Consider the following 13411-nt stretch of genomic DNA (forward strand, 5'->3'; position numbering starts at 1 on the left):
TCAGGACTAAATGAAAAACAAAAATGAAATTTTTATGATTCCTTTTTTTTTTTTTTTTTTTAAATTATTAATGTTTTGCAGATTCTGCAAGGTGTATATAAACTTTTGACCTCAACTGTAATGTCCTATGTCTCATGTTATTTTGCACTGTTATATGTTTACGCTATATGTATATTGACAATAAAGTCAAATTGAATTTCACTGAATCAAAAAAACCCTAATTGTTACTGATTTTCCAAAGAAATTTATTTTTTATTTAAGCAAAATGTGCTGCAGAGTGGTGCGACACACCTCACTAATCATCCTCATTCATGCCTCCTGCTGCACTGTAACCACGTCGGCTTTTACGAGTCTGATTCATTTGCGTAAACAGGCAACATACCCCTTTTATAGAATCACGAATAGGTGTGCATGTCAAAACACAAACTAAACCGTGCGAAACAAAGAGCAATGTAAACTCCTCTGCTCTACTGTTAACATATTGAGAGAAAATAAAGTTGCTAGCTGACGTGAATAAAATATTTTATGTGCGACATGAAGAGAAAAGACCATAGCTCATAGCCAAGTGACTTTCTTCCTTTTAGTCAAGGGTGCAAACACAATGTGCTGCCTTCCACACGTTCTCAGAAAAGGATCTTTGATCTGTATTAAAGCTCTTATCTAGCGAATTAGCTCACCAGACTAAATTTAAAAAATAAATGGTTACCTACCATTTTTAAGCCTAGTGATTTAGGCTTCCAGGCAACCATAACATGAAACTGGGCAGCACGCTGGTGCTTTCACTTATGCAATAGAACAGTTAATGGATTTCTGATTTGTCTACCGCTGAGTAGCATTGAAAATTGAGGCAATATCAGTGCTATTTTCTTCAGGAGGAAGGAACAGTGACCAGCGGAGTGGCACGCCGAGCTCGGAAAGTTCAGCTCCCATTTAAGCAAAGCCATATTTGTGCTTCAATTTCCTCCCTCAAACATTCTCTCATGCTCCTGTCAAGTCTCGCCGTGTCCTATTATGAAAACAGATGGCTGGAAAGGAGAAGGAATTAAAATATCAAACACGAGCATTTGAGTTGATCAAGTGATCTTTCCAACTTGGAGGAAAGTTTATAGAGGTGACAAAAAAAAACACACTTTAGTGAGGGGTGAAGTGTGTTATTTGCTGGCTTCACATAAAACACAAAAACAGCTAAATACAATGAGGAAAAAAAACAAAACAAGCATGGGTAATTTGTGTGCTAGGTTTAGATTTGTTGGCACCCATTAAATACATGATCGTCAACCTTCAAGATATGAAGAAGGTAAAAAATTTTTTTTTAGAAATTGCATTGCAGAGTTTGAAACAAGAGAACTTTGGGCCATATTTCCAAAGCGCTAATAGTCACATCAAGCATGAGCACACATCGAGGGGCCTTTAATATTCTTCTGGTCACTGGATCACACTAAAGGTCCCGCTTGGTAGGAGACGTTTTATAGCCCCATTAGGTGTAAATGATGAATGTGGTCGAGTCTTTGTACAAGGTGCTAGCTTCCTTAACGTCCGCAGAAAATAACAGAGTAGCCCGAAGCACATTCTTTACCCTGTCTATTGAACAAAATAGTCGTGAAGAAACGTGACCTACTGAGCAGATCGTCTGCGAGCAAGGAGTGTCACCAAATGTGTCATTTTGATAAATCGCTTCCCACACAGAACACATACTAATATCTGTGAGAGCAGAGTAAAAACAATTCGCTCTGACAGCCTGAGAGAGGCTGTTTAGTAAAACCATAAAACACGGGTTGAAATGGGCTTCCCGTTTGATTTAGTGGGTGATCTGAGAAGTCATATGAAATCGGACTGCTGCCTGAACTGTGAGAGGGTTTTAAGGTGGAAACGCTTCATTGACTTCTAGGTCTGGGTCAAGAAATGTCACTGGTTTTTGCTTTGGCACAAAAATAGCATGAATGAATGAATGAATGAACGAACTTTATGTGAAACCATGTGCAAACATTTAACCTCAAGGGGAAGTGTGTCTATATTGGAACAGGAAGTGTCAACACACTGTGAAGAGGATAGTTCGAGTGGCCAAACTATAGCCCTATTCAGTGGGATTAGTTTTCAGGACATATGGCGGTAAAGTAATTGTTACTATGGACGTCTGTGATATTTATCTTCAGTTCGCACGGGATAAGCGATTTCTGTAGAAATTGCAGAGATGGGCGTGTCTCCGTCGTGTACGTGCTGACGGCCCATCACAGCGACCCTGTGCATCATATGTAACACGATGCCGCAACTGGACGAGAGCTGACACTTTATGTTTAGTGAGAACGGTGAGAACTGTTTGAACAAATGGTACATAAGCATTCTGTCTGGGAGGAGATTTTTCTGGAAGTCTGGCGATAAAAGTGCCGTTTGGCGCCTGGACTAAATGTCAAAAAAACGAATCGACTACATAAAAAAAATAAGGTACCACACCATGGATTGGGTTTAAAAAGAAAGAAACGCACATCCTCGAGTGCCTCCATACTTGAAAACATATTTCCCACAGGAGTTGACATAATATTTACCCAGAGTTCACTTTGCACAGGATAGGAGGTAAAGAAGGTATAGATGGTAAAAGACGCTGTAATATTCACCGGCACGGGAACGCGCAATCTGGGAAAAGTCCGGAAAAATAACTCGACCAGTTCACACCGGATTTAAAATCACAACGAAGCTCTGGTAATTATTACATTACGCCACCTCCCCGGATATAACTAGCGCTGTCCGTACAGCCCTTAAGTCTTTTTTTAAGGGCATCCCTGTTATTGTCTTCCATCATAAATGAATCACAAATCCAAGAGTTTTGCCCTGGAAGCAGTGCAGCTCCTGCTGCGGTAAAGACCGTCTGTGGCACTTAGGCCTGACGTGAGCATAAATTAAACCCTTGTTATGAACTCTGTAAGCAAAAATAGCAGGTAGCGTTATTCAATAATTCCTCCCCCTGCTGGGCACCAAAGCAGCTCTCAGAATTATCGCTCCCTTGCACCGCTCTGAATTTGAGACGTTCATTATTCTCCATAGTCACGATAAGAGGAAATGATGACATTTCTGTGTAATCTGTACGAGCAAGGACAAATCTAATACTGGAGATTACATTTTACTCAAAAATGCATTTGTTCACGGAGGTAAAACAGGGATTCAGAGATACAGTAAGCTATTACAAGTTTTCAATCCAGTTTCCCTCCATTATTGTTCCAGCTGAGACTTTATGTGCTAAGGTGGGTGGCTCTGTGTTAGCATGAAACCGGTTTATAACGCCCTCATACGGCTCATTTAATTACATTTAAGAGGCCTTTAAAATTATCCGCGCCTTTTCATAAAATATCTTCTTTTCAGTTCTACACAGAAACACTTTGTTTTTCTGCTGTTCTTTCTTACCACAGCATTAAAACACACCTGGTTTAAAATATAAACTAAATTTCACAGTGTTTCACTTGACTTTTTTTCCTTTGCTGATTCACTATGTCAGTTATAAACCAATAACTGAATTAGCGTGTCAGATCCACAGTGTTTTGATCCGTTAGCAAGCTATTAGAGGAGTTCTGCTTTTAGCATTAAGCGGGGGCTCATTCCTATGTATCCAGGATCCTATGTTCCTTTTAAAGGTTTTATGTAATCAGGACTCTTTTTCCCACGGCCCTATTAACATATTACCTATTAACGTTAAATACCAACGACACATCTAACTGTAATTCATTTCCTGGTTATGCAATTGCACTATTTGACAATGTAATACACAGTTCCAGAATGGATTTATTTATAATCGCACGATCCGGTGTCACCCAGATGAGGACGGGTTCCCTTTCAAGTCCGGTTTCTCTCAAGGTTTCGTCCGCATATCGTCTCAAAGAGTTTTTCCTCGCTACCGTCGCCTCTGGCTTGCTCATTAGGGATAAATTCATACATTTAAACTCTATATCCTGAGTTTATATATTTCTGTAAAGCTGCTTTGGGATAATGTCCACTGTTAAAAGCGCTGTAGAAATAAAACTGAACTGAATTGAATTCAAATGAATAATAGCATACGTTATTTGAAAATCCCTCCTTCATCCACACTTGAACGTTATGAACTTGGGAAATGAACTAGGTTGCGCATGGTGAACCCTCATTTGTGCTGCTTTAAAAGTAGATGTTAGTCTACATTCATACAGTTCAACTCCATGCATAAACAATAGTGAAATGTATACACTAAACTGAAGAAATGCTGTAGCCTTTAAAACACAGTAGACACAAAAGGAACAAAATGTTAAGTATGAACATGTCCCAGCTCTCACTTATGCTGAAGTCTAGCTCCATCTTTTTTTTCTGGGGAACATAGGACCCTGGGAACATGGGTATGCTCCAGTTTTTAGATATTAGTAGGCAGTTGTTGAGTATTGTTTTTAGTAGCTAGCTGGCTACCGTTGAGTGTATCTTTCAGATGTTAGCAGGCTACTGTTGAGTATAGTTTTATATGTTAGCAGGCCACTGTTGAGTATAGTTTTTAGATGTTAGCAGAAACCAGCAGTCACTCAAAAAGAGTTTCAGGATGACCTGAAAGCAGCAGGAACAACAGTTACACAGAGAATAATTGTCATGTAACGGATGCATAGATGGAAGCAAGTGCAGGTATGATGGTTTAATAGAATACAACAGTCCAAAGGAGCAGGCAGAAATCAGTCAATGGCTCAGGAAAACAGTCCAAAACAGCCAAGCCAGATACACAAAGTCGAGGATACAAACAAACTCAGAACCAGAATAAACAAGCACGATACAAGGTTTGGATAACGACAGAGACGCGGCAACTGAGCGTTTACCTCGCAATCTGCTGTGTGTGAGAGAGAGTCTCTTAAATGGAGTGTGTAGGTGTGCAAGTGATTGAGAACAGGTGTCTCTAAGTAGAACTCTAGGGAAGGTGAACATGTGTGTGTGTGTGTGTGTGTGTGTGTGTGTGTGTATTGTGGACGGCGGGTGTGGGGGTTTGGAGTGTAGTCATTTTCAGCCATGTTTGTAGTTGGTGGTGCATTCTGGGAAATGGAGTCTCTGGCCTGCGACGACGTGACAACAAGAAGTTCTTTGTTCCTACGCCGTGCATAAAACTCCACAGCACAGAGATGCATGTCGAAAAGCATATAGACAAATCAGAACTCTTTTGTAGCACAACACATGTTTACTAATCAGCTGATTTATTGATCGATGAAAACTAGAATGCAAAAAAATCCCTAGACCTGCTACGAGATTCGGTTTCTTAGTGTTTTGAAGCTAACCTGATCCACACATGTCCTCTGGCACAGGATGGAAGCGAAATTCTTGTTGTGTGGTCGACCAAAGCAGTTCTGAGCAGTTCTATGCTATAATAGCAATTATAATTCTACAACAGCGCTTTATACAAGCCTATTAAGGTCTTACAGAATTTGGTACTAACTTAAAACATTCTCACTTTTCATGTGGTCATTTGAGACAAGTCAGAGGCAGTATAATATTCGGTATTTTTATGATAATTTTACCATGCATGAAACAATTTTATACAGCCCTTATATGGTTCATTTAATTAAGTATAAAAGGGCTTTAAAATGATCCGTGCCTTCTTATAAAATGATATGTTCCGCGGTTCTCCACAGAGGCACTTTTCTGCCTTGTTAAACCAATGGTCATTCTCAAGGACTCTTCTGTACATGTGCACTAATGTGACTTGATCCTTTTCCGAGCCAGACAACCTAATACACTGTGGGATTTTTCAGAAGATGGCTTCTTCTTTTTACCTGCATTGTTAACAAAAAAAACTTTTAAGTCACACATGGCAAATTATACGAGTGAGGTGATGCGTATGTGAATCAGGCTCGCCATCTTGTACACACACACACACCAAATAAAGCAGCATGAATCATTAGCATGATGGATGCTGTGAGCCCCGGCTCATCCTGCGTAAAGCAACAGCCAGGCATGTCAGTGATCCAATCAATCTAGACGATGTGCTGCCGATTACACCAACAAAGACTAATGAACATCACAAACGGTGTGGCATAACAGGCAAGAAACAGTGGCAAGTCGGAATATTGCCGAAGTGCTGGAGAGAGAGAATAAAAGAATGGGTTCAAATCCCAAATATAAACTGGACACGTGTTGTTAAGGAGCGTCTGATATGGTATTGGGTTACAGTGGAAGAGAGGAATTTCAGGAGCAAAATGTTGCCCCTCACCTTTCCTTCTTGAGTGAAAATCTCAGGCTTAGCAGGTGACAGCTGTCAGATCTCCAGCTTGACGTTTAAGCTGCCATTCACGCTCCGAGTAGAAAGACTGATTGTGCTCTGGCCAGCCAAGTGAGGAGGTAACAAGATAGCAGATTAAATCGCCCTTCTCTCCTCACCCCGCTGTGGCAGCCCTGCTACGACAGGCTTCCTGAAAGCGTGGCTCCGGTGCAAAGTGTCAATCACAGACTGCTATCATTTATCCTGTCTGCTGGCAAAGAGTGATGTTCACAACAGGCGCGTCAGATGGAGAATCAGAAATGCCTGCACGGAAAACTTTATCCTGAACATGGATATCTGTATTGTTCTCAAGGAGAACATCATTTTTAAGGTCACTTCAGAATACAGTGTCTAAAGATGTTGAGTTTAACTACTATATGCAACTGTAACTGTATGTTACTATGTTCACAGTACGTTAATTTAAAACGGTGATTAAACTGACTGGAACTACCTGCGCATTACGTTGAACGTACACCGTCCAGCCAATCAGAGTCGAGTATTCAGACAGACCATGGTTCAAACTGTATTATCCTTTTATCAGCTAGTTACATTTATTCATTTAGCAGACGCTTTTATCCAAAGCGACTTACAAATGAGGAAATACAAGCAAAGCGATATATCAAGTGGAGAGCAATACAAGTAGTGCTACCATACAAGATCTTTTTAGTTGCCACCCTACTAAAAGTTGCCACCCTGTGTCCATAAACAGACACAGTTATAGGATATTGTTGAGTATTGTTCTTAGCAGTTAGTAGCCACTGGGCTTAAAGAGATTTTTAAACTCACTTTGAGGCAAAATTGTGCTTATATCTTTATCCACCCAGATGCACAACAACAGTACTATCCTGACTTCAAGCCTCAAACCCAGTTTTATCAATATACAATATTAATCTTATCCCAATTGCAATTTTCTGCTTAATACTGGTACTAATGAGAAGTTTAGGAAGCACCTTCACCTTCACAATGATTGCTACTTGCTGCATGAATATATGCAACAATATATATAACACCAGGTACAAGTTGCCCAAGAACAATTTTTTATGCAGTGTTTATATCTAAAAGTTATATATATATATTATTTTATTTGTAACATTTCACAAACAGTATATATTAAATATAGTGTTTGAATACTTTTTGTCCTTACCAAGTTAGTTTTTTATGCTTATGAATATGATCAGATTATTACATAACTGTTTCATTATACGTCTTGTAATTTAAGCATACAATGGTGCTTGTGAAGTTTGGGAACCCTTTAGAATTTTCTGTATTTCTGCATGAATATGGCCTAAAACATCATCAGATTTTTCAAAATATTATACTTGGTCATTTATTTATTGAGGAAAATGATCCAATATTACATATCTGTGAGTGGAGAAGTATGTGAACCATTGCTTTCGGTATCTGGTGTGACCCCCCTTCTGCAGCAATAACTGCAACTAAACATCTCTAGTAAGTGTTGATCAGTCCTGCACATCGGCTTGGAGGAATTTTAGCCCGTTCCTCAGTACAGAACCGCTTCGACTCTGGGATATTGGTGGGTTTCCTCACATGATCTGCTTGCTTCAGGTCCTTCAACATTTCTTTTGGATTAAGGTCAGGACTTGGCCATTCCAAAACATTAACTTTATTCTTCTATTACCACTCACAGATATGTAATAAATGACCAAGTATAATATTTTTGTCTCATTTGTTTAATTGGGTTCTTGTTGTCTACTTTTACGGCTCGTGTGAAAATCGGATGACGTTTTAGGTCATATTTATGCAGAAATATCGAACATTCTAAAAGGTTCACAAACTATCAAGCACCACAGTTCTTACAAGAAATGTACTTGAAAACAAGTATCCAACCAGTGTATTTTATTACATTAAATTACAGTGAACTAAAATGATATTTTACAGTAACCATTTTTTTTTTAAAGTATACTTTATTACAATTTTATAGAATTGCATCTTTGAGATTAACATATTTCTGCTTTTTAAGTAATTACACAAGTTTGCTAGTATATTTACAACATAGTTAGATGGATTTTAATAAATAGTTGAGTTTCAATATACATTAAACTAAAAGACAATGGACAAATGCAAACTTGTAAGTACTAGAGTGGTCTAAAAATTTCAAACCTACGTGCATGTTCAATAAGACAAAATAAGTTCAAATACATATGATAGATTACTTATTAACGTATGAACACACTGTAGAATATTTATTACATTACAACAGAACACTATTTTTTTAAGTATATTTTGTGGTTCAGTAACCTATTTGTACATTTCATTAATAAAGTGTATGTATTTATATAAAGTCGATTTATTTAGTCTATTAAATCAACAATAAAGATGGCTGACGGTTTGTTAATTGCTGGCTAAAATTTCAGAATCATGGCAGGTCTAACCACACGCATACATATGCCTTACTTCTTCACAGCCATATGGTCTCATTTCTCAACACTTGTTCATCTAAATATGAATGACTTCTGGCTGTATGTGTATCATGTCATGCTAAGCTGCAGAATTCTCAACAGTCTGCTGCTATCTATTCCAAAGAGGATGCCATGGAGAGATCTCCAATGCAATGACTTGCACAATGAAGAAAAACAGACAAGGCGCATGTATCTCTCTCTCACACACACAGACACACACACACCCATATATTAGCAATATGGTTCATGAATAATGCAGGACCTAAGCACATCGTTCTGCATCATCGGGACAAAAATATTCCCGACTGAGGACACTTCACAGCTCTTAATCTGTGCCTGCAAAGTATTGACAGAATTTTTTTTACCTACAGGAGTGTCATCTTAAATGTGGTACAGAAGCAGCCATATATATCCCACCCTGCTATTGAAAAGCCACTCAACATGCCACTGAACGTCACAAACTGGAAGGAGGAACGCATTTATCCTTCATCCATCTTACATTCTCTTCTGAAACAAGTCACCTACTCGTGGCATTCCGACAGACATATTATTTCCCATATAGTGCACTATTTAGGGGTGGTGAGTGGGTAAGCATTGCTGCCTCACAGCTCTAGAGTCTTCTGAGCTCAGGAGACTGTTTGTGTGGAGTTTCCGATGTTCTCCTTCAGGTTTGTAAGCCTTCCTGCCATCTCCAACACCACATTCCACTAAGCTGACTGGCAACTCAAAATTTCACTCCAGGTGTGAATAAGTGTGTGTATGGTGCCCTGTGACGTACTGGGGTCCTACCCAGGATGTATTCCCAACTCATCCACAATGTTCCAGAGGGATCAGGATCCACAGCTGCCCTTAGCAGGTTAAAAGAGTTACTGTATATGAATGAATGAATGAATGAATGAATGGAGTATATATGTAGAGTGCAGCCATTTTGTTATCTTGTCTAAATTCTCCCTGTATAGCGCACTATATTATTGCCCACAGTAAACTGTAAATTCAGTGTACGTGAACAACTTGAACATCTCGTTACCACGGCAGCTGTCAAGGGCCGGGATATATTAGGCAGCAAGTGAACAGTCAGTTCTCGAAGCTGATGTGTTGGAAGCAGGGAAAATGGGCAAGCATAAGGATCTGAGTGACTTTGACAAGGGCTAAATTGTGATGCCTAGAGGACTGGGTCAGAGCATCTCCAAAATGGCAGGTCTTGTGGGATGACTACCAAAAGTTGTCCAAGGAAGGACAACCGGTGAACCAATACGTGTGCACGCCACTTACCTGGGGGAGAGATGGCTCCAGGCTGTACTATGGGAAGAAGATAAGCAGACGGATGCTGTGTGATGCTCTGGGCAATGTTCTGCTAGGAAACCTTGGGTCCTCGCATTCATGTGGATGTTACTTTGACATGTACCACCTACCTAAACACTGCTGTGGTCCAAGTACACCCCTTCATGGGAACAATATTCCCTAACGGCAGTGACGTCTTTCAGCAGGATATCGCATCCTGCCACACTGATAAACTGTTCAATAATGGTTTGAGGAACATGACAAAGAGGTCAAGGTGTTGACTTGGCTTCCCACTCCCCCAGATCTCAATCCGATCGAGCGCCTGTGGGATGTGCCGGACAAACAAGTCCGATCCATGGAGGCCCCACCTCACAACTTACAGGACTTAAAGGATCTGCTGCTAACGTCTTGGTGTCCGATACCACAGCACACCTTCAGAGGTCTTGTAAAATCCATGCCTCGACTGGTCAGAGCTGTTTTGGTGGCACAAATCAGACCTACACAATATTTGGCAGGTGGTTTTAATGTTACGGTTGATAACAACCACTAAAGCCAGCAGAAACATGTCATGTATTCCATAGAGAAAATCGATTTTTATAATATTTCCATATGTCTGGGCTTTCAGGTTCAATAGGTAATATGTACTGTTTGGATTGTTTACGTTATGATCATGTGTTTCAAGTGGTCCAGTCCTGTGTCTCCATCATGGCGCTCTATACAGAACAGTCTAAATAGTAACTAGCAGACACAGCGCTGTCCTTTTATCCTCCTATCTCATAAGTGACATACTGAACACATCTCTTACCATGCCAGCCCATTGAGTAGGGGAAGGAGACCTCAAAGAGGTTGTCATATTTTGTCAGAAGCATTTTCATTATGCATGCAAGACCTGTGGTGAGAGATAGAGAGAGAGAGAAAGAGAGAGAGAGAGAGAGAGATAAAACACTCAAACTATCCAGTCTTGACTGCAAATGACCTCCAGTACTGAAAGCACTATGGTGATTTAAAACACGAGTAAAATCTGAAAAAAAAAAAAATTGATTAAATGATCTTTTTCCAAATATTTTAAATGGAAAAATATTCAACATGTTTTGATCAGAAGAAAAATGCATCACGTGCCACGTCGGTCTCATTCACGAGAGCTTCGTTTAGATCTAGTTTTAAGCGCAAAAAAATACATTCAGACCACAGCACTGTAGAATTCTCAAACCTGATTGGTCAAAAGGTTTTGATTAATTTTCTATAAAAGCGGCTCTGACAGCGGTTCTGGGTGCAAGGCGAAACACAGGTTGTATTAATGCGTTCGTTCTAATATGTTATCGTTTCTATTTTAACAGTGCACCCATTTATTTTAGAAGGAAATATTGTATATTCAACAATTTTAGAAGGAGTCTCCAGTGTCGGTGCTTTGTAACAGTCGGCTATAAAAATTGCGTTTCCAGACGTGGGAAAATCTTCACGATGGGAAGCTTTGCGGTTTTTCAGTAAAATGATCACCTACTTTTTTTGTGTCTTATTAACTTCAACAGAGAGAAGAACAGACAAGCTGCAGAGCGAATGAATCTTTATAACTGTATAATACAGTGTAATATTATTACACATAACTTTATTTATGTTCTTTAATGGGGTGAATTCTTTATAGTTCCAGATTTCTTGAGTTAATACTAATGTCTGGTGAAAATTTCATGTGAATCACTTCATCGGAAATATATTTACTGAAAAAAATGTTGACGCGTCCAATACTTATTTCCCCCGCTGTGAAAGTGATAACAGGAGCCAACTTTATTTGTGCAAATGTTCCAGGACATTAAATGTAACAATAAATGATTAGGATGATAAGCACGACATGTTCATTAGAAAATTTAAAATTGTAATTAACAAATTGTTGTGATATAAGAGGAATAAAACACTTTGGGAAGCGCTGTTATAGGAAAATAATCAACTTCAAGGATAATAACGATAACTCGGCCACATCATCACATATTTTTTCTCTAAAGCATCATGCCTGTAAGATTTTACTCCTTAAAGAATGTAATATGAAATAACTGACTAAAACTTGATAGAAATAAAAACTCATCAACTCTTTGAAACTTTTCCAATTGAGTTCAACATCCAGCTACACATGGAACTATGTACTAGACTTTTATACATCATTTCTTTAGAAAGTATTTAATAAACTCTATAAACTAACAGTTAATTAGATTCTTTCGAAATTAATGAAACTATTATATATAGATATAGAAAGGATGGTGGTTGTTGTTTTTTTTAATCATTAGATAAACTTGCTGGTTTTCCCTGCAATAAAGTGGATTTGTGACTGGGTCAGAGGCCACCGATTCATAAGCAGCCTCTCAGGCGAAAACAATTGATTGTGCAGAAAGCATTTCATATTAAGTCTCTATGACAGATGGCTACAGCGAATTTTTATTCACATAATGCATGCTAATTGTGGAAATATGCATCAGAACTAGCAGTTGGAATAAGATTTCACAAACAGACAGAAGTGCAAGGATAAATGTGTTTTCAGGAGACATACTGTGAAATGTGACATGAAGTAGTACAATATTTTTGATCATTCTGATTAAAAAAAAAAGTTATAACAAAGCAAAACATATCTCGTAAGCGCCAAGGAAGGAATAAAACATGACGGAGAGTAGTGTGTTCATCCATTCATCCATTTTCTGTCATGGGGAGCCTGGAGCCTATTCCAGGGGACTTGGGGCACAAGGCGGGGGACACCCTGGACAGGGTGCCAACCCATCGTAGGCAACGATCATTCACACATTATGGGGAATTTGGAAATACCAATCAGCCTATAATGTATGTCTTTGGACCAGGGGAGGAAACTGGAGTACCCAGAGGAAACCCACGAAGCACCTGGAGAACATGCAAAATTAAGAGAATTAAGAGAGTTGTGAAAATAATCAATCAACGATGTGCTAGTTACCACCTTGAAGTCGATTAATTCTTATAACAACGTGTTATAGTTACACTTAATTGTGTTGTAGCACATCCACAGTGCAAGTTCGTTCCCGTTAACACTTCTAACAGTTATAAACTCATTCATTCACTTGCTAGCCTTGTTTACTCTCTCCGGACCAAAAAAAGAATCGCAGCTTGTGGGTGGGTGATTGTTTATAAAGCACTGACACTGGAGACTCCTTCCACAAATGTTAAATAAACATCTCCTTGCAGAAAGCATCACAATATCACCATATCAAATATTACGTGTGTTGCTGCGGCGATGCAATTTGCACGTGTTTTTGTGCTATTTTGCGGAAAACTACTTGAATTGGCGAAATTGCAATTGCACAAAATTGTTTTGCACGGTCTTTCACAGTGATGTTTGCTGGTGAATTAGACCTTTTCGCCGTACTCATGTTCGACGCACGCGAATCAAAGAGGGCTTGAACCGAATGCGCATTGCGATGACGTGTCTTGGGACATGTCTAGAAACGATGAAATA

General features: G+C 39.2%; 1 protein-coding gene across 4 annotated transcripts in view; it reads right to left on the reverse strand.

The window, feature by feature from the left end:
* galt (galactose-1-phosphate uridylyltransferase) overlaps positions 1-13411 on the reverse strand; it is a 110827-nt gene that overhangs the window by 21217 nt on the left and 76199 nt on the right. For 2 of the 4 annotated variants that reach the window (XM_053686716.1, XM_017489847.3), the window contains one exon: positions 10751-10834. The exons of 1 other annotated variant lie outside the window; for it this stretch is intronic. In XM_053686716.1, coding sequence (XP_053542691.1) covers positions 10751-10834 — 84 coding nt within the window. Of the gene's footprint in view, positions 1-10750; positions 10835-12335; positions 12823-13411 lie in introns of those variants that run through there. One more of the 4 variants, XM_053686717.1, reaches the window with a different exon arrangement.

This window comes from Ictalurus punctatus, chromosome 16 (genome assembly GCF_001660625.3).
Source record: "Ictalurus punctatus breed USDA103 chromosome 16, Coco_2.0, whole genome shotgun sequence".
NCBI lineage: Eukaryota > Metazoa > Chordata > Actinopteri > Siluriformes > Ictaluridae > Ictalurus > Ictalurus punctatus.